General features: G+C 46.7%; 1 protein-coding gene across 9 annotated transcripts in view; it reads left to right on the top strand.

The window, feature by feature from the left end:
* KLHL3 (kelch like family member 3) overlaps positions 1 to 27,410 on the top strand; it is a 250,916-nt gene that overhangs the window by 182,345 nt on the left and 41,161 nt on the right. For 8 of the 9 annotated variants that reach the window (XM_081035613.1, XM_081035620.1, XM_081035618.1 and 5 more), the window contains 3 exons: positions 2,142 to 2,263; positions 11,257 to 11,419; positions 22,983 to 23,092. In XM_081035613.1, the coding sequence (XP_080891739.1) occupies positions 2,142 to 2,263; positions 11,257 to 11,419; positions 22,983 to 23,092 (395 nt within the window). Of the gene's footprint in view, positions 1 to 2,141; positions 2,264 to 2,753; positions 2,968 to 11,256; positions 11,420 to 22,982; positions 23,093 to 27,410 lie in introns of those variants that run through there. The other variant, XM_081035619.1, reaches the window with a different exon arrangement.

The following is a 27,410-nucleotide window of genomic DNA, read 5'->3' as shown; positions in this document are numbered from 1 at the left end:
GTTTCCCCATATATAAAAATATTTTCATACAATTTCAGGAATTTTCACTTGTTTACCTCAAAGTTACAAAACCCTAACTTTGACTCCCAAGCACATTCCAGAGAGACAATCAGGCCAGGCTCTGTTTTCGTACTCTCTAAGGGCTTCTGAATCTCTTCATTCTTACAGTCAGGTCATTCTTCTTTTCAGTCTTTTTTTCCTAAGGCCCAAGTTCTTAAATTAAGAATTGGCTGCCTTTTATTATCTTTTGCAATATAATTACCAACTAGATTCTTATTAATGAACTTAATAGCTGTTTAGAGAAATGAGTTTAACTTCTGATTTCCTTGTGTGTATGTGTTTTGTTTGTGTGTTTTGGAGTATATGCAAGAGAGAGACTGTGAGAGCCTATCTTATGGATAGAGGAGAAATCCCCCATCTTTTCTCGTTTCCTCTTTGCCTCTTGGTCTTGCCTCAAGGCTCTTGGTGCTCAGGCCTTTTGTCTGGCTTCTGCTGGCTCTCAGAGAGAAGAAAGAACAGAGTGGAGGGTCTCTGGTCTACCTGATCTGGCAGTGAAGGGGTGGGCAGGGTTTGGAATGGTTCTCCAGAGTCATTCATATCTGGAGCTGTGTCAGGACGGGAACTGTGCATTGGTGGAGGACTCCTATGCAGTCCACGAGGCTTGGAGGTGGGCGTCTGCAGCCCACATGCTGTACTGAACTTATTTTCTTGGCTCCAGTGCACAAATTCCACAGAGAGAAAACAACCTCCCAGGCTGTTTTCACACTCACATACGGGCTTCTGAATCCCTGTTTCTTGCAGCCAGGTTGCCCTTTCTTTCAGTCTACAAAGACACATGTCTTGCCTGTCTTTTCCTTCTGAAATCAACAGCCCCTGTTGGAGGAGCCTGGCTCTAGATAAACCTCTGCACTGTACAGAGAGGGCAGGCTGAAATACGGGGCCTTCGGACTGCACATGTGGTTCTGCTGCCCTAATTCACAGGCCTCCGTCCTCTTTCTTGGGTTATTATCAGGGCTTCCCAACTGTCCTCCCTGCCTCTGATTCAGCTTCTACTACGCGCCTAAAATTTCCTTCAGAAATACCCATCTGTTGATGTCATTCCCATTTAAAACCTTTCAGTGGTGCTACTCTTAGCATAAAGTCCAAAGTCATTTGCATGGCTTGCAGGGTTCTGTAAGTTCTGGCCCCTACCTATCTCTTCAGCTTCCTTCCTCACTCACCCTGTGTACCAGTCATACCAGCCTCTCACTGATCCCCATTTTTATCCTTTTGGCAGTTTCCTCTCTTTATGGTTCCTGCATCCATCTCTTCTTTGCTCATCTTTGCTGCCTGTGGAACACTCCTTTATCCTCTAATACCCAGTTCCAATGTGACCTCCTACTAGGATGCCTCCCTTGGATTCCCAGGCAGAGTTTGTTGCTTTATTTTCTGCATTCTTGGGAGTTAATATAGCGTATTGATTACAAGTGTGGGCTCTAGAGTCAGAATCCTTTGTATCAGTCCCCGTTCAGCTGCTTTCTAGATGTGTGACCGTGGGCAAAATGAATTACCTACCTCCTTGTGCCTCAGTTTCTTCATCTGTAAAATGGAGGAATAGCAATTAATAAACCACAGGTGGTTGTGAAGATTGAAAAAGGTAATGCTTTAAAATGCTTAAGACAGAGGTTGGCCATACTTAGCAATAAGTGGTACTTTCTATTCTTGTTTTCACAGTACTTTGCGTATACCCCTGCCAGCTCTTATCACCTCTGTTTATAAATGTTTTTATGTGTCTGCCCTACTAGACTGCATGCTCCTTGAGGACAGGTGCATATCTTGTTCATATTTCCTGGCCTTCTGTGTAAAGTTTACAGTAAATGTTGGTTGAATGAATTATTGCACTCAGATTTGCCTTCACAATGGGAATGGACAGCAGATAGAGCGGGGCACGCTTAAAACCGGGTTTGTGGAGGACCACACTCCCAAAGTAGATGTGACCTGGACGCCAGCTCGTTTATCCTTCTCCACTTCTGAGTGAGTCCTTTCTGCGGCCTCTGGGAACAGTCCTTTTCTGTTGTCAAGACAAGGCAGAGACCACGCGAAAGTTAAGCATACTCTAGATGCCAGGTTCATGTCCATTTTGTTTTTGTTTTGAACTGTAGGTGACATGTCTGAGAGTAAAGCCAAGAAGATTGAAATCAAGGACGTGGATGGACGGACGCTGAGTAAGCTGATTGATTACATCTATACGGCTGAAATTGAGGTGACCGAAGAGAACGTCCAGGTAAACGCAGCCCCAGCTACAAGCTCAGTGTATTACACACTCAGGGCTCACTGCTTTATAGCATCATTTCATTGAACCCTTGCAACTTGCTCTGGGCCACATGGTCAGTAGGTGGGTAAATGACCCTCAGACTCATGCCTGCCTGACCGCACCACCCATGCTTTTCACCACGTGGCTGTAATACCTTGGAATGAGCTTGGGCCACAGAACAGAAAGTCTTCAACTCATGTTGGTTCAAAATCTTGGTAGAGGAGAAACTAAAAGCCTCGGTGACCTTACTTCTCCCTATTCACCCTCTCATTTCAGAGGTTTGGAGAATGGGATTTTGAGGCTGTTAAAAATGTTTTCCCGTTTCAACATTAGTTCAGAGAATGCCTCTGAGAATGCGGAAGTGCCAAGCAGCAGGCCCGAGTCTCAGCGGGGCCGTGGGGGTGTGCACAGTGTTGTCTGTGCTTTTTTTCTCCTGCCACTGTCCTGCCCTCGTCCTCAGCCATCTGGAGCCTTGAAAAGAAGAGCAGTTGAAGATGCTGCTTCACCTAGAGGCTTGCGTCTCCTGGGGAGACACGTGGCACTGGCAGCACGCTGTAGTCGGCGAGAACCCTACAAATCACCAGGCTGAGCACAGACACGGCACACGCGTTCTTGTCCTTACGGACCTCACTGTTTGTTTATTTAGAGTGCTGGACAGTTCATGCGATGAGAAGGTTTTTTTCTTTTTTAAGCACATTCCCACCTTTCTTACTTATTGTGAAGCAAATACCTCTCTAGTGACCAAAGTACTGACTACCCTTGTCCAGAACCAGGGTAGGGAAGAGGTCGTAGAATTGTATGATTGAAATCAGCTCTTTTCTTCCCTTTGCATCATATATTTATTTAATAATTTTTTTTTTTTAAAGTACAAAGTGTTTACAAACTTGAGAATTAAAAGATATTCCCCCTTTTCCAGGAGCGAGGTATTTGGGAGGCCGAATTGATAATCATGGCTTCATTCAATTCAGCCCTAATGTTTGAGTGCCTGTTACATGCCAGCCGCTTTGTTGGGCAGTGTGACTGTAACAGTGAGCAGTGGCGATTCCATTGCCTCTTTTCAGGGGGTTTGTGGTCTCAGGCTGAACACAGGTGCTCCTCAAATAAGCACACAAGTGGTGTCTGTGCACAAATTGTGATAAGTCCTTTGAAGGAAAGGAACATGGTATACAATGAGAGAGTGTGTCAAGGGGATTCAGTTTAGATGGAGGAGGGGACCTGGAAGGCCTCTTACAGGAGGTGAGATTTAAGCTGAAGCCTGGAAGTGACTGGGAGTTAGCTTGGTGTGAAGGGTACTCGTAAGTGGGTGAGGGGTCAGGGTGCAGAGAGCCCGGGGTCTGAGGTGTACAGCACTGGGCCTGCAGGGCCTGGCCCACAATAGAGCCCACCTTTGTTCCTGGCCCCTGGACAGACCCTTGGGTTGTGTAGTGATCTGGTCTGACCCTCCTTCCATCCTTTACATAAAATATAAAATGAGGTATATTTTATACACAGTAAAATGCACAGCTATTCCATTTTGTTTCTGGTCTTTCCCATTTGGAATGGAGTGGGCAGTGCATCGGTTACATCCTAGGTCTAGCAGCAGAATTTAAACAGCTGAATGATTTTGGGGCAGTAACAGTAAATGCAAATAATGTAGTATAAAATGAGTGTAAGGCATGTATTGAAAAATTTCTTTTTAAATGAATGGTGGTTATATCAAATCACCATCACATTTAAATAAATTCGTTTAGGCACTTGATGTAAATATTGAGATTTACAAAATGCAAGAAATTACATTCTTTGTAACTCTTAACAAGAAATGCTGGATGTCAACCTAAAAACGTGCATGGGGTAAATAATTAAAAAAAAATCTCACATTAGGGTGTATCAGTCATTCATTAATCATATAGCATGGTAGGTGGAATAATGGCCCCCTGAGATGTCCCAATCCCCGGAATCAGTGAATATGTTAGGTTAAATGTCAAAGAGGAATTAACGTTGCCGATAGAATTAATGTTGCTGATCGGCTGAACTTGCAGTGGGGAGATTACTTGGGATTGCTCAGGTGGGCCTGATGTGATTGCAAGGGCTCTTCAAGTGGAAGTGGGAGGCAGAATAGGAAGAACCAGAGAGATGTGACCTGATAAGAACTCAAGGCCATGTTTCTGGCTTTGAAGATGGGGAGGTGGGGCATGAGTCAAGTAATGTAGGTGGCCTCTAGAAGCTTGAAAGACAAAGAAACAGCCTCCCTCAGAGCTTTTAGAAGGAACTCAGCCCTGCAGACACCTTCATTTTTGCCTGCTGAGGCCCATTTGGGACTTCTGACTTCTAGAACTGTAAGAAAATAAGTTTGTGTTGTTTTAAGCTACTAAAACAAAACAAAACAAAACAAAACAAAACAAAACAAAACAAAACAAAACAAAAAACAAACCCCCCAAAACAGTATGTGTAGGGAAGAGGTTGTAGAATTGTATGATTGAAATCAGCTCTTTTCCTCCCTTTTCATCATATATTTATTTAATAATTTTTTTTTTTAAGTACAAAGTGTTTACAAACTTGAGAATTAAAAGATATTCCACTCTGGATCCTTTTCACCTGGCTAGATATTTATCTTGGCAACTTTGGTCTAATCTAGTGGTGGTCTGTACCAGTTATCTTAAAGCAGGTAACAGCAGATAGGCTAATTAGAGGACTGGAGAAGGTGACTTGATCATTGATTTTTTAAAAACTACCTTTTAGGGGTGGGAGCATGGGGCCACAGGTTCAGAGCACATGCAGAAATAGAGATGAGGCAGCAATTGAGTTTGAATGGAGACTTGGGTCTGAGCCTCAGCTTTGCCACTAATTCTCAGAGTACTCTTATTCTAGTCCTTTCCCACTGTAGGGTGTCAGTTTCCTGTCTGTAAAGTGAGGGCATGTAACTCAGTGACCTATGGCCAGAGAAGACACTTGCTCAGCCAGCTTCTGATTTGTTTTCTCTCCCTCCTACTAGAGCTTCTCCGACGTCCACACTGACATCCTGCCTTAAGAATCAGTTTTCTCATCTGTAAAACAAGAGTCAAAATAGTACCTATTTTATTGGGTGGTCATGAGTCAGACTGCCTGCCTGTAAATCCTGGCTGTGCCATTTTCTAGCTGTGTGATCCTAACCAAGTTAATTAACCTCTCTGTGCCTTAGTGTTTTCATCTGTAATATGTGCATAATATTAGTATGTGACCACATCCAGCTGGTGTGAGGATTAAATGAATGACTTTAGGTAAAGCATGTAGAAGAGCGCTACCCTGTGCCAGCAGACAGTATGAGCACAGAGAGAACTTGGGCACAGAAACCCTTTCACCGAGGACAACAGGATCTGAAGCTGGAGACAGATGGCTAAGCATGGGTACCCTCTAGTGTGGCAGGGGCCAGGGTGCAGATACACAGGAAGCAGGGAATGGTCCTTACCTCCTTGACAAGGATGGCCAGGGCAGGCCTCACTGAGGAAGTGTTTTTTGGGCCAAATTTCAAGGTAGACTGGGAGGTCAGGCCTGCCTCCTCTTCCTCCCGGCCTGTGTCCTCACGGTGCCTGCACCCCTGCTGGGCACATCTCTGTGGCCAGGGTGGAGCGGGGGCAGCATGTGCAGGGACTCCCCTGGGAGGCGCAATGTGGAACCTTGAGGGACCGGTGCACTGGGTGGAATCAGTGAGATCCACTATTTTCCTTTTTCCTTCTCACTTTAAACTGTGGTTTGGTCAGGGATGACCTTGAGGGTAAACAAAACAAAAAAGATTGAGAGGAGAGAACTGTATCAAAATGTGGCTGCTTTTTCCCCCTGTTACGTATGTGCGTATGTGCGGAGGTAGTCGCTCCCAAGCTGCCGATGAATATCTGTTGAGGATTTGGTGCACCGAGGAGGTGAGCATGGAGGCAGGGGCTCTTCTGCAAGCCTTAGAACCTGGAAACGAGGGTCAGAGATTTATGGTTTTGTTAAGTAGCTGGGAGAGCTACGCTCTTCATGTCTTCCCAGCCACACATCCCTTGGAGAGACTGAGTTTTCCTTCTCTGGTGGAGGTAACAGTCGTCATAACTGATGCTTATTAGAACTCACTGTAAGCCAAGCATGTGGTGATCACTTGACATCCGTTATTTCATTTATTTCTCATAATCACCAATGGAATGTTCGACTATGATCCTTCTTTGACAGTTGAAGAAACTGATACTCAAAGGGGTTAGGTGGGTAGTACCCGCGGTCACATGGGCAGTAAGTGATAGAGTTGGGATTTGAATCCAGCGCTCTAAATCACTGTGCTCTATTTATGTGGTGAACGCATTTCTTGTTGAATGATTAGAATCGACGTCAGCTCAGAATCATTAATAATAACTAATTTAACGGAGCACTCCCATGCACCCAGCACCATGTCAGCTGCTGTCAGTGTATTATCTTATTTGATTCTCACAGCAAGCCCTCAAGGCAGTGCCATTATTACTTTCATTTCACTGTTGAGACAGAAGCACAGAGAGGTTAAGGAATTTGCCTTTAGTCCCATGACTGCTAGTAGAGAAGGCAAAATTCAAGTGACACTTTTAATCAAATTGCTATTCTGCTAGCTCTCCTGTTGATACCCCTCCCCTCCCTTTCTCCCCCTCCTTCACCTCTCCCCCACTTCCTTCTCCCTCCTTCCCTCCCTCCCTCCCTCCCTCCCTACCTCCCTCCCTCTCTCTCTCCTTCCCTCCTTCGCACCCTCCCTCTCCTTTTCTTCTTTTTCTCAACAGATTTTTAATTTAGCACTGTTTCTATGCCAGGCCTCATGCCTAGTGCTGGCAGGGACAGACCAGCGGTGTGGCTGGGCAGACGCCTCAGGCAGTCCTGTCACCTGGCTCTCTGACCGGTGCCCTCCCTTTGGACATGGAAGGCCCTGCCTCGCTGAAAGTCCAGGAGTAGGTGCTTTGTGAGGCAGGGCATTTCCTTTTGTTTTTGTTAAAGGAAATAAACTCTGTGACGGGATATCCTCTGCTGTGTTTTCATGTTATCCGAGGGAGAGAAAAAACAAAACGGGGCCTGCACGTGAAAAATGGATAGGAGGCCATTAGCAAGCTAGAGAGGAACCTGTAAACTTCGCTGAGGGTCATTCCAGGGCCTGTTTTCCCAGACATAATGCTGAGGTGGTTGAGAGGCAAGCTAAAAGCTTTTTCACTTAGGGCCCTTGTCCGTCCCCGCGGTGTTTCCAGCCAGCAACTCCTCCAGGTTCAGCCGCCTCCGTCCAGTTGCCGGGCAGTGCTGCCCTAGTGGTTCCGCCAGGACAGCCTTGCTTCAAAGCTGAGGACCCGAGCTTGGCCTTTTGTTCACAATCTTGTTACTGCTGCCACTTGAGGGAGTCGAGTTGCAGGCAAGATAAGGGAAGAGGAAATCCTCTGAAAGCTCTTGTTGATGTGGGAGAGGGAAGTGAAGACAGCCCCTCATGGACCTCTGCGCTGTTTCCTTTCACAGCCTCTGGGGGTTTGTGTGTGTGCTCATCATGTGCAGCCCCCAGATTCCCACTGCACCGGACCCTGGTTTATCCCTGACACTCAGAGTTTGAGCAGTGATGTATCTCGCAGCCTCCAAACCTTCCCCCTCAGCATTCTGACTTCCTTTACTTTCCTTCATGCCTTTCTGTACTAAGCAAGTAGTGGGAAGAAAAGGGCCGTTGACTCATAGCTAATCGCAGAGTAAGATCAGAGAGGGAAGGAGCAGTTAGAGAAACCACCAGCCCCGTTCATTTTAGGAAGTCAGCTTGGGACTGCTTCTGGGCGGGAGTGGACCCACACAAGATGGGGGTACATGGGGAGATGGAAAGCCTTATAATTTTTTGCCTACTAAGTAGGTTTTGTGATCAGTAGGGAAGTTGAAAGCTATGTGGGTAGTTCTATACAGGGAGGTTTTAAAAACTGAAAGTTATAACCTAAGACGTATGTTCAGGAAGTATTTATTATTTCATTTCTTTGGCTGGTTGTCCTGAGCTTGAGAGTTTAAGCACCAAACTGTGCCGCTGTCCTTGTGGTGAAGAAGAGGACAGGGGTGGGGTGGGGATGTATGTCCCTGGTATGATCTCATCTTGGCTTGGCTGGGAACATAATCTGGGGGTGATGAATTAGACTCTCAGAAATCCTCCTCCGTGGGGCTAGAGGGCTGCTGTCCCATTCCTGCCTCTAATCACCCCTGACCCTTTTGGGGCTTGCCACACTACTGAGTAGGGAGTGTGTGTGCTGGTCATTTAATTCCTCTTCTCCACCAGGGCTTCTTAGGGTAACTGGTTAGAAGTTCCTTCTCCCTAGGTGAGCGACCGTCCCAGTTGCCCATTATTGAGGGGTCTCTTGGGACACAGGACTTTCAGTCTCAGCAAACCAGGGTGGTTGGTCAACCTATGGCCCTAAGTGTAGGTCTTGTAGCTGGTGTTGGTAGGAGGGTGTCATGGAGTTCACTCGGGAGTTTGGAACACAGCTTTCCATTCCTGGTGTGTATTCAGCAGCAGTGGTTAATGGTTCTCCACTTAACTAGCAGGCAGAGACTAATCTGCTCCTAGAATCTGTTTGGCTAGGCCAAGCAAGCTCATAGGTTAATTGAGTTTCCCAGTTTATGGCCGCTTAGTGGGGATGGTGGCTGCCTAGTGAGGATGGAGCTCAGATTTGGAGGCTGGCTGTGTTCACTTACGGTTTAAAACTCAGAAGCGGGTGATTTTATCTTTTTCCTTCTCTGGAATGAATCAGGGTTCGGAAAATACCAAGGACACAATGCTAATTTACTGCTGTCCTGCTGGGGACATAGGAGAGTGGAAGAGAGAGGGTGGGGGAAGGAAGAGGAGCATGTTTTCAAGAACTCAGCCATTGTGAGGGAGAAGTCTCATAAGCTTGTGGCTTGGAAGAGCTTTCCTCGTTGAGAGCAAGCAGTTAGCTCAGGAGCAGGCCCACCGATTGTGGAGGCCTTTGGTGGTTTCTAATGTGGGCGGGGATGAGAAAGGGTGACCCACTGTCCAAGTGTTAGCCGTGAAAGACGTGTGTCCTGGGCAAACCTGGTCGGCTGGCTACCCTAGTGGAGGGACAAGGCCCAAGAATGGGCAGTAGGGCAGATTTTAGCCTGAGCACCTGGAGGTGAGCAGGGTCAGAGCTGAGGCTCGGAACTGTTTTGGGAGATGGTCAGGGTCCAGATTTAAATCATCATAAACAAACAAACAAACAAACAAACCACTGAAAAAAAGAGACTTTTGTAGTGCCCTGAGTCAATAACAGAAATGCATGCCCTTGAGGGTAGGAACAACTGGAGTCTGGCTGGCCACTCTCTGAGAGCAGCTGAAAACAAAGGCCCAGGACATGGCGGTTATTTTGGGGTAACGTGGATGCTGGGGGCCCTGAGCTACGAGGCCTCAAGTCAAACTGTTGTGCTGTTATTTAAATTTCTTTTTCTAAATTTCTCTTTGGAAGGTCACTCTTACATTATTTACCCCCTCCATGGGATGGGGGTGAGGGGAAGCAGAGCTGAGGTCGCCTGGATTTTTGACCCAGAGGACAGGCCTCTACAGCGGTGGGAAAGACCTAGAGAAGCTTGACAGGGTTTGGCAGTCTGAGAACCCATCTGGCCTGCTCAAGCCAGTCTTCTCTGGCTTTTAGGAAAAACACATGCAAACACACCTGAGCAGGAACTAGTATAAATCCAGGAAATAGTATAAATCTCATGTCCTATGACCTTTTGAAAGGAAAGTCAGCTCTCCTTTCTCTGAGAGTGTACATAACGATGTTCTTTATTGTTTATCTGTTGGCTGGGAGAATAAAGTGTGTTTGTCTGAGTCCTGAGGGATTTGTTCCAGTAGATTATAAGCTACATTTAGAGCAGGGGTCTGGTTTATTGTGCTTATCGCTGAATCTTAGAATCTAGACCAGTGCCTGGCTCACAGACACTCAGTAATTAAGAGGTGAGTCAGCCAGTGAACGATTCCGTAAGAGCGTTTCTGTGGGAAGACAGCATGCTAAAGGCTGTAGGGCCGTGACTCTCAAACATGGCCGAACATTAGAAGCGTCTGGGGAGCTTTAGAAACCTCTCCCTGTTAGGCCACACCCCCCATTCCTGTTAAGTTAAAATCTTTGGGGCTGAGACCCAGGCATCAGTATTTTAAAAATTCTCTGGGTGATTTCAATGTGTAGCCAAGTAGAAGAATCAATCTATCTTAGTCTGCTTGGACTGCCATAACAAAACACCACAGATTGGGTGGTTTACACAACAGAAATGTGCCTCGCAGTTTTGAAAGTTAGAAGTCCAGGGTTCCAGCTGATTCAACTTCCGGTGAGATTCTTTTCCTGGTTTGCAGAAGGTCATTTTCTTTCTGTGTCCTCACATTTGAGAGAGAGAGAGAGAGAGAGAGAGAGAGAGAGAGAGGGAGAGAGAGAGAGAGAAAGAGAGAAAGAAAGAGAGAGAGAGAGAACACACTGGAGTCTCTTTCTCTTCTTATAAGGGCACCCACCCTTTTAGATTAGGGCCTCTTATGACTTCATTTAACCATTATCACTTCCTCACAGGCCCTATCTCCAAATATAGTCACATTGGGGGTTAGGGCTTCAACATATATATTGGGGTGGGGCACAAGCATTAAGTCCATAAGGGTCTTGTTCATCAAAGTACAGTTTGTGAACTAGCACCTGCAACTTAACCTGGGTGCTGGTTAGAAATGCAGGCTCTCAGGCCCCACCCTCGACCTATTCAATCAGAATCTACATTTTCCTAAGATCCCCAGGGAATTCACACACACACCTACAGAGAATCTGCTGGTCCTGAGGGTCCGTGAAGTGGAGAGGGGTGGGAAATAAGCTTGGGGCGGGCCTCAGGGCCAGGCCAGGAAGTTTGGACTGATGTGGACAGGCAGTGAGAGCCACATGAGGACCTCAGGCCTGGGGGTGGTATGATTAGAACAGTGCTGTAGGGAGATGAGGCCCTGCTGCAGGGACCCGGTGTCTCACTGTCGCCTTCTTCCCCAGGTGCTGCTCCCAGCAGCCAGCTTGCTGCAGCTCATGGACGTCCGGCAGAACTGCTGTGATTTCCTGCAGTCTCAGTTACATCCCACCAATTGCCTGGGCATCCGCGCGTTCGCAGACGTGCACACCTGCACCGACCTTCTGCAGCAGGCCAATGCTTATGCAGGTAACGGGAGCCGGGCTGCCACCCCTCCTCCAGGCTTGTGACTTACTAACCCGGGCTGCTGGGGGCTGCTCCAAGATTGTGAGAAGGGCACTCCACTGTGAAGCGCTTATAACTTAGTCAGGGAGGCGAGACACGGGTGGAAAGGTCACTGACAACGGAAGAAGTCAGCTCATTGCCAAGTGTAATGCGATTAATTGCCAGATGGGTGGCATGCACCATAATTTTCATGAGAGAAGAAGGAGATCTGAGAAGAATTCGTGGGGGAAGAGTAATTTGAGCTAGGTTTGAAATAAATCTTTTTTGTTGCTGTTTAAGAAAATTTCTATTTTGATCAAAGTGTTCTTTAAACAGGGTTTTTAAAGTTAAATACCACTGCAAGGCTTATCATGATAAACAGTCGCCCGCTCTGCCTTTCCACAAGTCTTGCTCTCTAGAGCCACTCACTTTCAGTTCTAACAGAATTAAAATGCGGGCTCCGATTCAGCTAAAAGCCGTTTCATTTACTATTTATCTCCATTTATCTCAATAATATGTTTACACCACTGTTTTACTGGTTTTGGATATTATCTGTTGACTTTCCACAGAAGAATAATGATTGAGATTTCATAGACTTTCCCCTTGTATACGTACACTGTTCCCCTCTCTTTGTTCTCCTAATATTTCTACAACTGAACTGTTATGTGTTACAGTTTTTTAATCTGAAAACTTTTTTTTTTTAAATGAGAAAAGCAGTCAGTAATTGCCTTTTTCTTTTGCGTAGTGTCACTGCCATTAATTCTTGTAAGACAGCTATAACTGAACAGTCCTCTATCCATCAGATAATCTGTTGATTCCATTTTATTTTTCTTGGAGACATTCTCCCTGCTAGAGCTTGTCATCCTGTTATTTTAGGATCCTGCTGTTTTAATAGGGTTTTGGGAGGGAGAAGAGATGAACATGAATGTTCAGTGCTGGAAAGAAATTTTCACTGATATTTATTTCAACTAGAGGACAAAAATCATGAGTGACCTAGGAAATGAGTCTAGTCATTTTAATCGATTCCATCACAGACACCTCCTCCCCTTGCAGTAAAGCATCTCATTTTTCTCCCTGCCCCAACACTGTCTGTGTTCTGTCTGCATCTCCTGTCTGCAGCCCACGCCTGCAAATTAGCTGAGGGCCTGCTGACTGCCTACCTGCCAGCTCCCCAGCTGCGTTAGCCCCTCGGTCCACAAGGCAGCAAGCGTTGGCTCCGTTTCTTGGTATCTTCTTGTCCCTGACCAAGCCCCAGACCCCAGAAGCCTGCACAGACTCTCATTTCCCTCCGAAGTCTGTTTCTGAGGACACCAGGGGGACCAGTTGTTAAGATAATCCTGCTGCTGCTGATTTTTGCGAAGGACATCCCCCCAGACGCCCTAGTTCTGAATTCTGACTCTGCCTGGCTGGGAACCTTGACTCTCCTGTTTCTCTGCTGTCCGTCCCGTGTCCTCCTTTCCCTACACATTCCCTAGTCCCTTTCTGGTTTCCCCTCAGGGAGCCCTTTCTCCCCCTAGGCCAGCCTGTGAAGAGGCCACTTTCCTGAGGATGTGCTCAGGCTTTGCTTCAGCAGGAGCCAAGAGCTTGGCTACGGCCCAGGCCAGATCGCGAACACCTGCTGGGGCAGTAGCAAAGGACGAGTGCTGTGATGCCAGGAATTCTCTGCCTCTCTTCCCGTCTCCCGCGCCAGCCCTCTCCTTCTTCATAGCGTGTGTGTGCACGCAGCACATATGCCATCCTTTTGTAGGTGGCTGAGGCTCGGGGAGTACACTGAACCCCTACCTTTAACAAAGGCTCCCAGGTTCTTCTGGCCTGGCTTTCCCCCACGTTTAAAACCTGTGTTTTCTCCCTTTGCCCCTTTCATTTTCTGATGGTGAGACTCACCTGTGGGAGAGTAAGGAGGATGCCTTTGGGAATACATTGTCGTCTTGGTGCTCCCTGTCCTGATGTTGTCATGGCGACTGGCTTCTGTCAGCTTTGTAGGTGTGTGTGCACATGTGTGTGTGCAGATACCCTGATGAATTAGTTTTAATTGGTGTTTACGGAGCTCTCACTTTGGGTCATACCCTATACTAAGCATTTTATGTGTGTCATCTCAGTGCATATAACACCTAAGGAAACTAAGGCACAGAGAGGTGAAGTAATTGGTTGGGGTCACACAGCTGGTAGAGACAGAAGCAGGATTTAAACCCAGACAGTGTTGACTCCAGAGCCAGTGTTTATAACTGACATTCTGTGGCTTCCAGGCCGTGTTTGGACATAAGGTGGCTCTGTGAATTGGAAATTGAGGAGTGTTGGTGGCTGGAGTTGGCATTTTCCATTGGAAGTGTGAGCCTGGAAGCCTGTGCCACTTAGTCACCAGATGCCAACAACCAGACGTTGTAGACAGGCGAGCAGCTGTCTCTGCTAGACACGGGGTGTTTAGTCATCTGCGAGTGGGGAAGCGAGACGTGGATGCCTTCTCTTGCCTGGTGGGAGGCTGCTCCTCACTGCCCGGTGGAGCCCTCCCACTTTCCCTGGCGTGGCCAGTGCGACTTTAGGCTGAGCGCCTCATCCCTGTGGCACAGGCCTTCTGTGGAGACCGTGACCCCCTCCTGTTGGAGCTTTCTTTGCAGTCTGCAGCAGGGAAGTCATGGTAATACAGAGGTTGATAAGCCCATGATGAGAAGACATTAGAAGAAGTAGTGTGAGGTAAGGTTCTGCAGTGTTTGGAGAATGAAGTACAAGATGGCTGTCTGTTTATTCCCTCGCATCCACCCACGGATGTGAGCCTGCTTTGTTTCTTTGTTCTTTTCTCCCTGACTTGAGATGGAATCTGGTGCTTGCTGCCATTGCTGCCTCTTGAGGCCTCACTGCTGCCTCATCCCACTGTAGGTGTGGATTGCTGGACAGTGTCGGCCTTTGTGGTCACTGGCTTCTCTGGCCCCATGCTTCACGGTAGGAGGTGTTTTAAACCAGCCAATTACAAGGAGACTGTCCACATCAGAGCTAGGGATCAGATCACTGTGGAGCCGCGTGACCCAAGGCCTGTTTTCTCTGTGATGGGGGTAGTACATCTTGCCCTGTTTTCAGGATGGTTTGGGGGTGGGGCAGGACAGGGAGGAGATTCTCCTGCAGAAGTAGGTGCCACCACGGCCGTGTTCTGGAGCCTTCCTGCTAACGTGTCCTCCACAGTAAGAGCTCAGAGCTGGGTCCTGGCTGGGACGGGACTCCGTGGGTCATTACCACCAAAGCATGTGCTATGGGGGAGAGGACCATTTCTAGAGCTTCTGCTTTTGGTTTCTCTGCATCCAGATGCACAGGCAGGTATGTCCTGCTTCCCCACCCTCCCTAGTCTCTGGCCAGCTGGCTTCTGCTTCACTTGTCGGTGGCCCCAGCTTTGCCTCTGAATTCTGTTCTTTTTCCTTCTCCAAGACAAACTTTCTCTTGCTGTTATAATTCTTGCTGCTGTTATCGCTGTTAATCCCAAATCACGTGTGATTACTACAGAAGAAGCAGACAGGGAGGAAGAGCAGAAGAGGCGCCACAGTTCTACCCAGAGAGAACCGTGGGCAGCACCTTGGTGTATAGCTTTCCCGATCGTTTTTGTTGCCTGTGTATGTTTTCCAGCTTAAAAAAATTTTTTTTGCAGTATGTTCTGAACATGCTTCTATGTCAGCAGATACATTGCTATGCCATTATTTTAAAACTTTACAGAATGTATTAAAAAATTTCAAAAAAAGCGAAACAAAACAAAAAATTCAAACAGTACACAAAAGTATAAAATGAGAAGTCAGTCTTCTCCCAACCCATCTCTGAAGCGCGCAGGGGCCCTACAGAAAAAAATATATGTATTCTGCCTTTTGACTTACCCCAATAGAAACATTCTGTACTCATTGTACTTTTGCTTGACTTAACACAAAATCTTGGAGTTCTTTACAGACCCTTGTGTTTGGGTATGTATATCCTATTCTTTATATCGTGGGTGAACTATAATTAATTTAACCTCAGTCCTGATTCATGGGCATAATGTTACCTGTCTTTTTCTTTTATATAAAACGCTTGAGTGAGAAGTTTTCTACATAATATTCTGGAGTACACTGGCTGGTATGTTTGTAATAGTGGTTGTACCTGTAGGATACCATCTTAGTAGCATCAGGTAGCTCACAGAGAGTACATGCCTTTAAACAATTTTTGATAGATATTGCAAATGGCTCTCTAAAACATGGAACCGTTTTTAAGGTCAGCTCCTGCCTTCTGAGAAGTCTTCAGCCCCCCAGGTGAACGCACCGAGAGGCAGACATATGTGCTGTGACGGGCTGGAGCACCACCTCTCACCACCCAGCTGCCTCTGTAGTTTCCTGTTTAGAATGGCCCTGTCTCTTCCTGCTGTGGCAGTCCCTCCTGCTTCCTCTGGGGCAGATTTCCCCGCTCAAGGTTGTGCCTCCAGGTTTTTGCTGTGATAATGTCATTCTGGAGTAGGAGTGTGTGTGTCCCGTATCTAGAAGCTGACTGCTTAGACTCTTGCCCCCAGCTGATGCTGTCAGAGTCCTCCTGCGTAGCTAGTAGCTGGGAAAGGGACCCTGGTGTTTTGCACAGCCTGTTTCTTATACCTCATTATTGTTTCCAGGGACAGCTTAATCTTTAACCTCAGAAGCCAGGGCAGGTTTATGGGGACTTTGTTGTTTGGTACTTGGACGGCCATGCACGGGACCATCAGCAGAGCCAGTTGGGAGGGACGTTAATGGGATCCTGTTAATGAAATGGCAATTAAAATTCTTTGGACGTGTTGTTTACATCAGGCTGCCAAAGCCTAGCTAAAACCCTCCAGCCATGGGATGGAAAAGCCATCGGCTTTCAAGTGTTTGTGGAGAGAAATGGCCTTTTTTTTGACTGATTGAGTCATTGGAGATCACAGAATAAAGTGATTCAACTAAGGGCAGCAACGAACTTTGACAAATCATTCAAACATAAACCTCTGACCCAGCGAGGGTTGTCTTGTAAATTGCTGCCTCCAACTTGGCATCATAAAATAATGAAGATGAGAATGATCCTCGTAGGGGTTTCAATCATTTCTGAACATTTGCTAGATGCCAGGCCTGGTGCTGCACACTTTGTAGGCATTCCTTCCTTTTGGCCATGTAACTGTGAGAGGTAGTTGTTATTTTCCCAATTTACAGATGAAGAAATGGAAACTCCAGAAATGTTTAGTAACTTGCCCAAGACCACATAGTTTACACGTGGCAATGCCAAGATTCATGATGAGGCTGTCTGACTCCAGAGCCTGTCCTCCGAGCCCACTACTTCTTTTCACATCCATCCAGGCCAGTCCAGCCTCTGTCTCCGCGGTGGTGGCCTCCTACCTCCCCCTGATTTTCGGCTGCTTGCTGGAGGTGGCAGATGAAGCAGTAGTGTAGACACAGGTAGTTTCTATTGTTAGATTTTCTTCTCGTTGGGATTTTAGGAAGCTTCCCTTATGCCCCCCATTCTGTGGGTAACAGGAAGTCTGGTGTTGAATCAATAATACTGATAAGTAGGCAGTTTGATATAGCCCTTGGCCATGTGCGTGTGTATGTATTAGAGAGAAAGGGGGAGGGACTACACATATATTAGTGGAATTAAGTCAATATGGAGAGCGGAGGTAGTAATATTTGGAGTCTGAGGGCCCATGGTCATGACCCTTGTGGAAAGAGGTTGAAGTAGGTCTCTGTTACTTCCCTGGGCGAGCTGAGCCTTCTCCTGGAGCAGGGAAACGGGGGCCCCAAAAGCCAAATATTGATTCAAGGAAGCTTACCTCTGCCCTCAAAAAATAGGGCAATAGGAGGTGAGAGAGAGAGAGGGAGAGAGAGAGGTTTAAGGCAGTTGTGTTGTTTTATTTCTCTCCCTACTAAAATGTTTTGATTCTGTTTGTGTGTCCACCTATGTCAGCCAGTTTCTCCTGGGGCATATAACCAGTGGTTCAATTCAGAGCCACTCATACCTGTTCCCTGGGGCCACTGGAATAATGGGATTCATTTCATCTTTGCAGGTCAAAGAAGTCACAGATGGGTTTTTGGTTCCATTTGTTCTGGGCTTGTCGTTTAGATGAGTCTGCTCAAAGGCTTGGGTTTATTTTATCTCATCAAGAGGGTGGAATGGACTTAGGGTTACCTTGAGCGATTGCCTGAGCTCTAGGCAGTCGTGAAGAATGGGCAAGGAAGAGCAATAATTGTCTTAGAGCAGACGTGCTGGACACTGGGGAGTCAGCTTCATGCAAGACAGACCCTGCCCTCCTGAGGCGCACAGCCCGGTACGAGAGAAACTCATCCGATGATAAAACAGGCTCCTTAGGGCCACAATAATTTTTATTTCCTGTTTTGGAGCCTTTGGGAACACAGAAGGGCATCACTTCACCTAGCCTGGTAGGGGGATTAGGGAAAGATCTCAATTCAGAGATTAGGTCTGAGATTTGAACATGTAAGACTGATGCCAAAATGTTTAGAACACCACTATGCTAAGATGTTTTTCTTTTTGAAGAAAGGTCATTAGATTCATATTCTTTTTGTCTCCGTATAGCACCCCTAACAGGGAATCTCAGGGTGCTTTGACGTCTGTTTTGAATTTTACTCCAATGGCCGGCTTGGGACAAGTTACTATCGTCTTCAGACTAAAACACTCATTGGAAGCTTGTTACCGTAATCAGACAGCCTTGGTTTCAAAACCTGGGCTGACCACTTACCGCTGTGTTATACTAAGCACATGACTAAATAACTTTTTGAGCTTCCATTTCTCCAGCTGTAAAATGGGGATATTGATAGTCACTTCAGCAGGACTTTTGGGAGAAGTAAGTGACATAAAACATGTAAAATGCCTGGTATAGTGTTAGCTGCTATTAGGAAATACCCTCAATTTTTCCCAGGTCTGCTTCCTTGAAAAGACCCAGCTCTGGCCCTAAAGCAAGCCCTATCCTGGGAAATGTGCCATCCAAATGTTTTCATCCTTTCAGTGTTGGGAAGTTTTGTGTGGCTTGGTGTGGGGAAAGGACTAGAAGTTACTGATGCCCCTCCCCTTCTCCATAATTTCTCAACCAAAGGGACAGGAACAGACACATGCTGTTTCTTTAATCAAAACTTGGAGCTTAAACAGTATTTGTTACTTATAGTAAAGCCCGGTTAATTAGGACTCTTAACCAGAACTCTTAATTGACTCCCCCCCCCACCCGCCCCCGCCTCTGTTTTCATTGCTCTTTAAGGAAAAAGGAGCAAAAGGACAAGGAAAGTTAAAGTTTATTACTGGAGACTTCCCCTTCAAGGGGCTAGCCCATGGTTAGAAGATACTGTGCCCCCTGCACACCCCACCTATCCCCAAGATCTAGTCTTGCCTGCCCCTCCAGTGCCTCTCCTGGAGCCTGGCGCAGTTCCCCATGCTTAGTGGGCGTTCACTAAACACTTGTTAGATGAATGAAGACGTAGCCTAGGCTCTAGCCAGACTGAGCCATTGCTGTTCTCTGCACATGCTCTGAATTCTCCTGCTTCTATTTCTATTTTCCTTTTATTTCTATTTGGAGTGTCTCTCCCAGTCATGGCCCTGTGGACTTCGGGTTGGAGTTACTGGTGCCTTGTCTCACCCCACTTATAAGCCAGCAGGTTCCTTGTAGGCATCAGCTGTGCTTTCTCTTTTTTTTTTGGAGAAACACTGCATTTGGCACACGATACGTTAATAGTTACTGAGCACTTGCAGCGGCCTCAGTACGTGTGTTAACTATATTTGCTCGTTTAATGCCTGTACATCGTGTGAGTTCGTATTATCGTTAGCCCTATTTAATAGATGACAAAACCGCAGCCTTTAGAAATTGAATAACATATCCCTAGAAAGTTTGCTGAACTCAGTGGCCTTTGAGGTCCGCGACCTGCAGTCCCAGCGGTGTCTCTGATGCTGTGGAAAAGCTCTGTTGCAGAGGGCTCCTGCCCACAGAACTGAACTTTGTGAAGCAGGAATGTGGGCTGATAGTATTCATCTTTCATTTCTAAAGAGGTTTTTAAAGATCTTAAAATGGACTAATATTATTGTCTTTGAGCCTCATTAACCTTGAAACCTCGGTCAGGTATTATGGTCCCATCTTACGGATGATGAAGCCAGAGTCTGGAAAGAGTGACCCACTGTAAGAGTTGGAGCTAGGACTTGAACCCAAGTCTCTGACCCTTAGCCAGAACTCTTCACCACATGCTCCTTTAATACATTAACAGCAAAGCAAAACAAAGAAAAATACCCAAATCAACCAACCAACAGACAAGCGTTAAAGGTAGAAGCTGATTCTCAGGGAGGTATCTTCTGGGAGCAGAGTGGGTGCTTTGGGGGAAGTGGCTAGGAAGAGACCTAATTTGAGAATAAAGTCTTGTGGGGAACTCCTGTTTCCCAGGAAGTGCAGTTGGCTAGAACATCCTCTTCCTGTTGTTTCTACCTCCTTGTTTCTTGAGTGTTGCTAACAGAAAGGGGACTCTGGTCCCCAGACTCTGGGGGCTCAGCCCTGTCTCCTCAGACTGATGGGAAGGGGTTTTCCTTTTTGTGCACTCTCCTCGTCCCTTCTGCTCCTGCCCTACAAATCTCCTGGGTCCTGAGTTGCCAGCCCTGGGTGAGAAGCTGCTGCCCACTCATTCCCTTGTTGTCCCGACCCCACCAGACACGGTGTCACACGGGGCGGCCTGCGGGGTCTCTGCTCCCGCTCCCCACATAGGAACGCAGGATATGGTGAGGCCAAAAAGGAACACCCACGGAGCCATAGGTAGGGGAGTCATACCGCTATATTCTCCCTGGCTGCTGGGTTCACACAACGTGGGACCTGTTGTCCGCTTTTTGGCAAACCGAATGACTCTCCTCCTCGACTCCACTCCCCAGCTCAGCAGCGGCAGTTATATTAGTGGCCAATGGCTCAAGGGTTACAGCTGACGGCCAGCCAGCCACAGCTGACGGCCATCTACTACCTGAGCCAGCACCTCCCCAGGTGAGGCCGAGAGCCTGGAAACTGCTCTCTGGGACTCTGTCCCCTCACACGGCTTCCTGGGAGGCTTTCTGAAGGGACATCAGTGGGAGGTCTCATACAAGCAAAGCAGCAGCACACATGAGGAGGAAGGGACCTAGATTCATCCTGAGAAATGGGAAGGTGTCGGGGAGTTGACTACTTTCTGCCTCAAGTTATCTTTCAGAATTTCTGGTTTGTTCGCCGAGTCGCCTAGAATATGTCACCACGCTTCCGTATTCTTCCTTTTCAATAAAAGTCCTTCTACTTTTAGCTTCATGAGCTGTGAGAAAGTGTTTTCCACAACCCAGAGTTTTACTTTCTCACTTCCAGTTCTCTGCACTCTTTTCCTTCCTCCAAATGTAAGGATTTTGGCCAACCAAAGATGAAAGCGGGAAGGCTGGGGGTGGCTCTGGCCCCCAGGAATGGTAGCAGCGGTTCCCCTGACTCGCCTGCTTAGCTCTGCCTTGGCGGGCGTACCGCGTGGTGTGCTGTGCTGTGGTGACTGCTTTCTCTGCTGTTTCTTGGATGTGGCCAACAGAGGGACGACTCTGGTCCAAAGACTGCTTGGACCAGCGAAGTCATGTAGGGAGAATCCTGTTAAACCTTCAGGCCAGGAATGAGTTCACATCATCCAAATAAGATTGTTCATTGTCTTTTATTTAAAAATCTTTAGGAATGGACACTTTAAAAATAATACTTTCTAGTCTTAAATATTCCCATAGTTATGGAGGTTTTCTGCACCTCTCACCTAAAATCTGATCTTTAACTAACGGCTTTTTTGTATTGACATATAGAGAAGCAAGATCAGCTTCTTACTTTATGACAGTTGCTTCCCTTCATAAAGGATCTGACACTTTTTAAAAATTTAATTTAATTTTATTATTAGTTTCAGGTGTACAAAACATCATAAAGGGTCTGACATTTAAATTTGTTTTGTAATGTACAAACATTCCTGAGCCTCAGGGTGGACAAGCTTTAGCTGCTGGCTCAGTGATGTTATTGAGCTGATGGGGAGTAAGTGGGAGCCCTTTTTGTCTAGTGAAAATGGAAGAGATTGTTTACAACGTAATCATTGAGGGTAAAACATTAACATTTAGGGAATCTAGATGAAGGGTATAGGAGAATTCTTTGCGTCTGAATTATTTCAACATAAAATTTAAGAGGATTTTTTTGCAAGAAATGATTTAAATCTTCTTTGGTTTTTAAGAGGCCGATGAATCTGAGAGAGAGGCTTAGCATGCTCTGATTTCCCCTTTCGTTATACAGCTGCAGCAGGATTGCTACTGCAGCAGCCTCTGAGGGGCTGGCCAGACCAAGGGGTGGTAGCCCTCCATGGGCCTGGGAGGTATGGCCCTCTAGAATTATTCAGGAAGCTTCCAGGCCAGCGGGGGGCCACCAAAGAAGGAAGGGGGGAGTCCTGGAGCCGGGAGTACAAGGAGCACAGCTGCCCCTTAGGGCGATGACGCAGGGCTGTGAGAGAACTGAGAAAGGAGCCTGATATGGGCCAAATGACAAAGGATCCTGTCATCTCCAGGACCCCTTGGGCCAGTTCACCCTGACATAGCTTGCGAAACACTTCCACCCGTCCTTTCCCATCAGAGCGCAAGAGGGAGGCAAGACAAGCGGTTTTATTCCCATTTCACAAATGAGGATGGTGAGGCCCAGGGAGGTGATGATGCCATTGGCTCATGGACACAACTTGCAAATGGCAAAGCCAGAATTTGAGTCTAGGTTCCTTCTTTCGAAGTGCATGCTCTTTCACTGACATTTCACTGCCTCTGTAACAGCAGGATGGTGACCTGGGCAAATGTCAGAGTAGGAGTTGTCTTTGGCATGTCCCTTGTGTGTGGACCTCAGACCTGTTGGTTTTGTCTTGTTTTAGCTGTCTCCAGACTCCCCTCCATTTTAATGGCCTTTGCTGGTTAGCTGTTGTGGATTCTTCCCAATTGTGGTGGGGCCAGCCGTGTTGTCACTACGCCCTGGCCCAGTGCTTAGCTGGGATTCCTTGTGAACCGGAGACTTGCTATAATAGACTTGACTTTGGACAAGGAAGGATGACGCCTTCCGCTAGCCTTTAATGTTGACTTTCTACCAGACCCTCCCGAGACTTCCAGCCGCACAGCAGCTCTGACCCACTTTTGTTTGGCTGAACTGCAGGGGTCACTGTCTACGACTCTGCCAGGTTGTGCTTTGAGGGGAAATGAGCTCAGTTAAGTAGGCAGGTTGCAGGGAGACTTTTCTGCAGCGCCAGATCAATCTCATGGAGCATGGAATAACCGCGCATCTCTCTCTGCCCTGTTTTCACTGTGTTGATGTGTGGGACAGGATCACACGGAGGGTCGGGGAAGGAATGCCTTTGCTGCTGAATTAAAAGGCTAGTTTCTCTCCAGCCAGGACGTGCTGGCTTTCTCTCTGCCTCTCCCTCCGCTTTCCACCTCCCCTCAAAACCTGAAGGACTGCACTCTACATCCCATCGTTGTCATGGCCTTGGTTCATGGAAGGAAGGGCAGGAGTGTTTTATAACTTTGTTCTCTGAACTTCTGCTTTTTGGTTTTTGTTTTTTTTGAACAGAGCAGCACTTTCCAGAGGTGATGCTGGGGGAAGAATTTCTTAGCCTAAGCCTGGACCAGGTGTGCAGCTTGATATCCAGTGACAAGCTGACGGTTTCATCAGAAGAGAAGGTGTGTATGGTATGGCCCCTTGGTGAAACAGGAGCCTCATGGTGTCAGGCCTTTTCTCATTTTCAGAGAAGAAAGAAGAGAGCTTATTTTTTGTCCTTTTAAATTAAAAAAAAAAAAAGGCTTTCTGAGCCTTGACCGCTACATTCACTTTCTAGACCCTTTAAAGAAGAAGTAATGGTGGTGATGATGGTGGCGACAAAGCTGCCTTCATTTGCTGGACGTTTCCAGTTTGCAGGCACCCTGCTGAGTGGTTTTTGTTCTTCAGTTTACTGAACCTTCACCACAGCCTTGTGAAACACGCTTTGCTGTTGTCCCCACGGTACAGATGAGGAAAAGGACTTGGGAGTTTATTAGCTTATCCAAGGTCACTAAGCTGGTCACTGCAGATCGGGGGCTACCTGTCACCTGGCCTTAACCACTGTCCCACGTGGCCTCTTGTGATATCACAGAGCACTTAAGCGAGAGCAGACCTTTTGGGAATATCTGTTCCGACAGGGGGATTGGAACTCTTACTGATGACGAGACTGGAGCACAGAGAGGAGATAGGACCTGCGGAAGGTCATACAGTCGGCCAGTGGCCGTACCAGGGCGAGAACCCAGGGCTGTTGACTTGCAGTCCCCTCCCTCACTGATCACACGCCGCTTCCTTTGTGCTGGAAGCTTGACGTCTCCCCGCTGCTTTAACTGACCTGTGACTGCTGATCGGTCCTACTTCCAGGCCTTCCCACTCAGTGACCCTTTATCCTCCTTTCCATCTTCACCTGGTGGAATTCCAAACCAGTTCAGAATCTGCTATTACCAGGGAGATTTCTTTACTCCAGGAGGTGTATTCTGTCTACTGAACTGAAAATAACATGAGCTTTGGTGTTAGCCAGCAGGGTCCAAATCTCATCTCTAGTATTTACAAAGTAGTTGTGTGACCCTGGGCAAGATACTTTGCTTGTCCATCTGTTTCTTCATTTATAAAGTGAGTATACTGATAGTACATGTTCCACAGGGTGGTTGTAGGAATTAAGTGGGATAAGGTTTATACAATGCCTGGTATGGTAGTTGGGACCTACTAGGTGCTTCGTCAGTGAGTGTTAGCTGAGTTTCTTATTGATCTTACATCTGGAATTAAGTCCTTTCTCCTCTGTGTTCCAGGATAACATTCATCTTGTGCTGCTTTTTATTATAGTGAGTTCTGAGCTGGTCTTACCTCCTTCACTCAATTGTGAGTTCCCTGATGGTAGGGATCACATCTCATTCATCTCTGTATCTTCAAGTAGGCTTCAGTAAGTGTTTCTTGAATTGCCCTAGTCCATTCTTAAGTGTCCAAGCTTGAGGTTATTTCCTGAGGGAATATTTAAGGAAAAGCCCTTGAAAAGGATTTTACATTGGAAATTAGACCGTGTCCAGAGGCACATGCCCAGAGAATGGGGTGAAATTTACAAGCCCTGGCCTGTCCTCCCGCAGAAGTTTGATCAGGAGGAAAAGCAGTTGTTTATTGGCACCGTGGCCTGCCCTGAGGCTTCAGAGGGCTCCCTAGAAGGGGACTGGCACAATAAGCTAGACTCTCCCTTAGGCTCAGGGAGGCCTCTGTTTCCTTGAACTGATGTGGAACAGTATCTTCAGGGGAAAAGAATGCCTCTGGCCAGGCCGAGGGCTCCTTCCTGCCCTGGCCTCAGCAATGGACAGGACTCCCTATCTTCTTGCCACTCCCGTTTAATATGTTCTCTGTTTTGTGCTACCAAATTGGCACAATTTGAAGGAATCAACTAGTCAGTTGATTGGCTGTGAATGTTAGACAGTTGCTGTGTTTGGGGTCTGCTACTGCATGTCCGCAAGTGCAGTTTGAGAAAGTGGAAGCAATCATAAAGCAGCAGGATTTAGATCAACTTGGGGGGGTTTGGGTTGAATTCATGCTGGGCCATCCTGTTCTGGGATCACGGTAAGCTTTCTTCAGGTGAGGATTTACCTATACGTTCTGTGCCAGGGCGGGGTGGAAGTGGGTTTGTTAGTAGGGAGAGGCATTATAGTGCCCTGGAAGTCACTTGGGCTTTAGCCTCAGGCAGAGCTGGTTCCATGCTTGGCCTGGTGCTTCCTGGCTGTATGACCTTGCGAAGTCACTGGTTACTTTGAACTTTGATTTCCTTACATGTAAGATAATGGGCATAAAATAGCAAATACAGTGTTTGGCTGGTGCTCAATACATGGCAGTTGTCATCGTAATTACCGTAATCCTCTGTTTTGAGCACCACTGATAATGGTGATGGTAATCAATTTTGCCATTGATAATGGTAAAATAAGCCATGGAATTCATTGCATCTTTAGAAACAAATCAACATGACATTAAATCTATACACGTAAAAATTGTCTATAGTGGCCCTCATTTGTTTGTTTGCTTACATATGAGTTGCTTGTTCTATAGAATCAGAGTTTGGAGTGTAGGCGTTTTTCACATTAATGAAGTTGTGTGTCATATCTGATTCTGAGAAGCTATGGTAACTTCAGAGTGATGCGATGCTTTTCAGAAAGTAGATTACTCATGATCTTCATCACTGTGGTACCTCTAAGGCTGACAGTACAATTTTGAGGCTTATCAAAGTATGGTGGAGTTTGGCCTCCATTTTCTCTTTGGTGAAACCATAGTGTTATTTCCCCTCAATTGATCACATGTTGCTAGAAGTTAGATGTTCAGTTAGATGTTCGTCAGTTGAATACTAGCCCTTTAGGCTTTGAAAATTCTGTGATCTATTCCAGGAAATTTGGCCATTTCTACTCCCTTTCATTACATTGCACGTGATAGGCAATGTTGCATACACAATATTTTTTCTTTGAGTACTGCATTATAGTGAACTTATTGGAGTGTATTTGAAGGAATATCAGGGATCTTAATTTAAGCTATATTATTCAACTGTATTTGCAGAAAACTCAACTGAGTCAGTAATCAAATAACCTGAATTCAGCTATATCCACAGTTAAACAGCAATAGCAGTGATATGATGACTTAGTCCTTTGCCTACAGCCCCCAGGTTTCTTTCAACATATATTTTAAAATGCAGACATTAAAATGTGAAAAAAACCCTGTGCATCTTAAGATAGAGGAAATGTAGTATTTTAGTGTCAATGATGATTATAATTGACAATGGCTGCGCCCAGGCAGTTTGCTTATTGAGTTTGAAAGTATAGGTTCTGTAGTCAGAGTGGCTGTGTTCAGATCCTGGCTCTACTGCTATGACAAGCTGAGTGACCTTGAGCAAGTTATTTATCTACCACAAGAATGTATGCACTATATACACTCATGGATTCTGTCTGTCTTAAGGTCCCCGCTGGAGTGGTACTGGGTTCATGGTAGACACACACAGAACTTTCTTGAATGAATGAGTGACACACACACACACACACACACACACACACACAATGAAACCTCTCTAAGTCTCAGTTTTCTCATCTGTAAAAGGGGAGTAACGATAGTATAGTATTTACCTTACAGAGTTGTGCTGAGCACGAAATCAGATAATACATGAGAAGTGCTTAGCACACAAGCTGTGTTCATCACTGGAGGATACGATCATTGCTGCTGCTACTACAAGTGTCTGTTGGCCGGGTTCTTCCTCAAGGGGAGCTTCTTCCCAGAGACCATAGTCTGGGTGGTTAAGTGGCCTCATGCTTGGTGCCTGGCAGGGGGAAGGGTGGTCGTGGGCTCTGGGTCCCCAGCATCCTCAGCACCGTCAGCCCTGTGTGGGCGTCCCGGGGCCCAGAAACTGTTCGTCCTCCCACATCACCTGCTTTTGCCTATGCGTTACCTCCTCCGCTGTCCTCACACTCCTCGAGTACTGTGAAGGTACCTTAGCCATCTTTGTCACGTACAGTACCTGACACAGAGCCCCTGCAAGCACCCGTGGGATGTTCCCTGAGAGAGTGAAGAGGCAGGTTGGGGCTGGACTCTGCCCTGAGCCAGCTGACATTATGGGAGTAATTTTTCCAGGTAATCAGGACAAATGTAGGAAGTAGAGGTCAGAGGGAGGGCACAGATCTTTGCCATTTTCTCTCCTGTTTTTGCCTTCATGTCATTTTTGTTCTAAAATTCCTGTTATTTGAGAGAGGACAAAAGGATCTGGTCTGGTAGGAGTCACAGAATTACTGTTTCTCTGAATAGAACCTTTCCTTCCACCTCACCCTCACCTCCACCCTCACCTGTCCCCCGAGAGAGAGCGAAGACTGAGGAGCAAGCCCCCCCAGTCACCCGATTCCTCTGTGTGGGAGGTGCTGCTGGGTCCGAGCTAAGCCTGTGAGCGGCCTGTTTCTTGTATTCCCATTTGAGACTCACCACGGA

This window comes from Rhinolophus hipposideros (genome assembly GCF_964194185.1).
Source record: "Rhinolophus hipposideros genome assembly, chromosome: 23".
Taxonomy (NCBI): domain Eukaryota; kingdom Metazoa; phylum Chordata; class Mammalia; order Chiroptera; family Rhinolophidae; genus Rhinolophus; species Rhinolophus hipposideros.
The sequence above is the reverse complement of the archived record's forward strand: the minus strand, read 5'-3'. Positions and strand labels throughout refer to the sequence as shown.